General features: G+C 44.0%; 1 protein-coding gene across 1 annotated transcript; it reads left to right on the forward strand.

The window, feature by feature from the left end:
* Positions 1-945: 945 nt before the first annotated feature.
* Positions 946-2,797, forward strand: LOC147637358 (uncharacterized). Its single transcript, XM_086798836.1, has one exon. The coding sequence runs from the start codon at positions 946-948 to the stop codon at positions 2,743-2,745; it is 1,800 nt and encodes a 599-aa protein (XP_086654962.1). The 3' UTR covers positions 2,746-2,797.
* Positions 2,798-4,002: the final 1,205 nt, after the last annotated feature.

The following is a 4,002-nucleotide window of genomic DNA, read 5'->3' on the forward strand; positions in this document are numbered from 1 at the left end:
AGAAAACGCAACAACCAGAGGGCTGCAAATATGAAAAAAACGCAGAGGTTAAGGGGCTGTAAATAGGGCTGAATCTGGGGCAGCAGAGGAACTAGGAGCGATGATACCATGAAAGAGTACACAGAGCGGAAGCAAATAAGCACTAGAGTGTGCTGAGTAGAGAGTGCGAGAGAGAGAGAGATATGGAGCAACTATGCTGAATATATTGAAGTGCAGTCCCAAGCAAGAGATAGTCTCATAAGTGATGGAGCAAAAGATAGACTAGGCAAGATGAAAAAGTGAGAGGCCAGCCAAGCTATTTATAGGTGGGGAGAGTTGGCCGACTGGAATTGCAGAAGTTGGCCGACTGGGAAAAAGGCATCCTGGCTGGCAAAAATCCCAGAAAAATATATAAAATAAGGGTGGCCAGCCCACAATCAAGGGCCATGCACAATCAATTTTGTTTAAAGAAATTCATGGAGTCTTCTGTTGTTGTTGACCTTCCGCGAGTATAAAAGGGGGAGCGCATGGCATTTTCCTTCCGGAGTCTTCTGTTGCGCGAGTATGAAAGGGAGTGCGAGGGCTTTTTCAAGCCAACGAAATAGGCCAGCCCAGAGAGAGAGAGAGAGAGAAAATTCGCCATGTTTTTCATCGTTGCATAGGCTAAATAAAATGAAAAAATGAAAAATAATATGTTAATTAAACCACCTTAGATTGCGAAGGTGTTATAATTAATTAATCCAGCGCAATGTCTATATGACGAGAGCGAGATTTCTTTTGAACGCGTGGAGCTTTTGCTTTTTTAGCGAAAAGCAAACGAGAGCAAAAGCTGGCTCGCTATATATATATATATATATACACTGCTAGCATATAAAGAAGAGAGACAAAGGAGAGAGAAGAGAGAAGAGGGCGAGCGCACAAACGAATTAGTGGTTGCTTCAGCTGCAGGAGAGGATGAAAGGTGAGATGGGCGCGTCTGCTATGGATGTGGATCATGCCAAGCCGCTCACATTGAAGGTGCTGCAACTAATCATGACAGCACAGAATAAGCACGGGGTAAGGCATCATGACTATACGCGCTACCGGAGGCATTGTACGGCCCGACTGAGACGCCTTTACAAGTTACGCAAGGCCCCTGGCGGCACAACACATGACAAACGACATGCCAAAAGGCAGGTGAATGTTGTGGCAAAGCAGGTCCATGTAGACATGAATTATCTGCACATCCTTCTTTACTCGGCCGAGAGGGCGTGGAGTTATGCCATGGCCATCAAGCAGACCGCAAACGCTCATCAACGCTCGCATATGATTGGGCGTCTGTCCAAAGCCTTCAAATGGGCTGACTTGTTTTCTCATGCTTGCGCCGAGAAAGCGGATCCAAAAACCTCCCTTGAGGCCACAGCCTATGCAGCATACATGAAAGGCTCCTATTTGGTAGAACGAGAGCAACATTGGGACATTGCCATGGAAAGCTTTTTCTGTGCAAAGGTTGTTTATGAGAAGCTCGCATCCATGGAAAACCGAGACTTTTATCGGCGGAAGGTCGAGGACGAGATCATTCCGAACATTCACTATTGCTCATATAAAATGGGCATGGATGGATCGCATCTGAGCACACAGGAGGGTCTTGCTGTGGACATGTTAAAGGCCAAATTGGAGGCCGTGATATCGAGCGAAGCGTGCCCCCAGCAAGCGATTAGCATGACAGGATTGAACTGGCTCGGTCACGAGTTCCCCATCCACAATGCAAAAATTTGTTCCTGCATCGAGAAAGGGCAACAATCGGAGACAAAGTTGGGTGCTTTGATGACCTCCACCTTGGCATTTTCAAAGAAAAAGTTAAGTATTTTTGACAAGATAGTGGGAGCATTTCAGGATGCGAGGCGACACATTCGGGAAGAGCTTGCGAGCAGTGCTGAGGGTCCTGTGAAAGATAACCTACTAGGCCTTGATAGGGCTGTTAGCTGTATGATATTGCAACAGATCATGAATCAAAAGCAGCTGCTGGTCACCATGTCAAAGAATCGCCTTCGCAAACAACAGCAGCAACATCCTCAAAAGAAAGATAAATCGACCAAGCCAAAGCAAGAACAGCTAGCTGGCTTGTATGAGCAGCTCATTCAAAGTCTTATAGATTTGTCCGATCTTGTCACATCTGGAAGACAACTGAGTAGTGGTGAGGTCGAGTTTGCAGCTGAGCTAGCTGCCAAACAGCTTGCTTCTCAAGCTGAAAGGTGTTTTTTCCTTGCACAAGCCGACTGCACGCATGCCAAGTATGCTAATGCATACATGCTCTATCAAAGAGCTCGCGAGTACGCGGATGCGGCCTTGAGCAGCTATCAGCAGCGGGAACATCGATATAAGGACGTAATGGAGGAGCTAGAAGAGCTCTCAAAAGAATGCAGGAGCCAAAGTTGTGTAGTTCATGCTTTGGGGGTTTTGGAGTCATCAAAAGCGGAGACCCTCTTGCAGAAAGGGCTCAGCAAGATCTCACTGAACCAGGATGAGTCAACAAACAACATATTCCAAAAGACTGCTTGGCTTCTACAGAGTGCAGATGATCAATATGAGCCAATTGTATCTTTGCCTGGCACTCATAAGGAGCCTCCATGCAATATTGTACAGCTTCCTCCACCACTTCAAGCTATACCTTGCAAGCCTTTTCTCCTTGATACCGTTGTCAATGCAATCAGGTTTCCATCTTTACAAACCCACTTGAGAAAAGAAGACCAGAAGAAGAGTTTCCTTAAATTTTGGCCGTGGTGAGATGGTGACTGCAGATTCAATGTGATGTATCTCTTAATCTTTTTCTCCAAAGAAATGAAATCGATCCTTAAAAGAGGAATTCAATCCTGGGGTTTCAGTTTTATTACATTTATTACTCTTGGGAAATTATAGCAAGAGGCAAGCGTATTAATTTTAGATTGGAGTAAAGTATACTGTCGTATGTTCTTTACCAAGGCATATCTACATCTCTTATCTTCATGTCCTCTTGTCCCGTGCTTACCTTGCTCTAGATGGCATCAACTTGTGTGTGGTGAGCATTCGTATCGTTGGGGACAACATAAGTTGATTCAACCTCTATGGCCTTTGCATTTTCCACACATTGATGTGTATCCTATGCTTTACATTTCAAAAAAGTTCGACCAATTATCCATTAAATGCCATTGTATCAATCTTTGCTATATTGTAGTGTGCCCAACAAGGTCGCTTACTTTCTTTCTATATTCCAAAACTTGATGTTTAATGTGTATTGTGAGGGTTCAGATATTCATTGTGTCAAGCAAGTTCAGCTCCGATTGCTCCTCTCCCATGCCCATCCCTTCAGCCCTCACCTCTTCCATGTCTCTCTCTCCCCCCCCTCCTTACAATTCCTCCCCAGTGCACACATTCTCTCTCTCTCTCTCTCTCTCTCTCTCTACATATACATACATACATACATATATATATATATATATATATATAAAGCATGCAGGTATATGCTATCAATCTAACTTGATGCAATATTTTGTGCTTTTACTCATAAAATACATGTGGCCATCCTTTGTCAAACATAAATGACTGCACACCCAATAGAGCAGTGAAATAATCAGATGTCATCTCTTAGATGAGTGCAGACCCAATAGGGCAGTTAAACAATCAAAAGATGGCATCTCTTTGATGACTGATTGCCTTGTCAAGGTGCCTTGCATGCCCAAAAATGCAGGTGAATGCTATCAATCTAACTTGATGCCATATTTTGTGCTTATACTCATAAAATACATTCGGCTTTCAGCAAGCAATTATCACTGCATTTGGACAAAGGCGCTTGCCCTATCACCAACTGCTTGTGACTTGCAACCAGAGCACTTATTTTGCTTTTGCATTTGTCCTACAAGAGCACTCATTTTGCATTTGCATTTGGCGTACATATCCACTTTGTGGTGCCAAGCATTATTTTTCAGCAACCCGTCTCACAAATCTCATCATATGTCTTTTCCCCCTAGTTACTCGCTCCTTTCAAGATGCAAATGAAGGTCACCG

The sequence above is a fragment of the Cibotium barometz genome, chromosome 6, assembly GCF_041138505.1.
Source record: "Cibotium barometz isolate CiBa-2024 chromosome 6, ASM4113850v1, whole genome shotgun sequence".
Taxonomy (NCBI): Eukaryota; Viridiplantae; Streptophyta; class Polypodiopsida; order Cyatheales; family Cibotiaceae; genus Cibotium; species Cibotium barometz.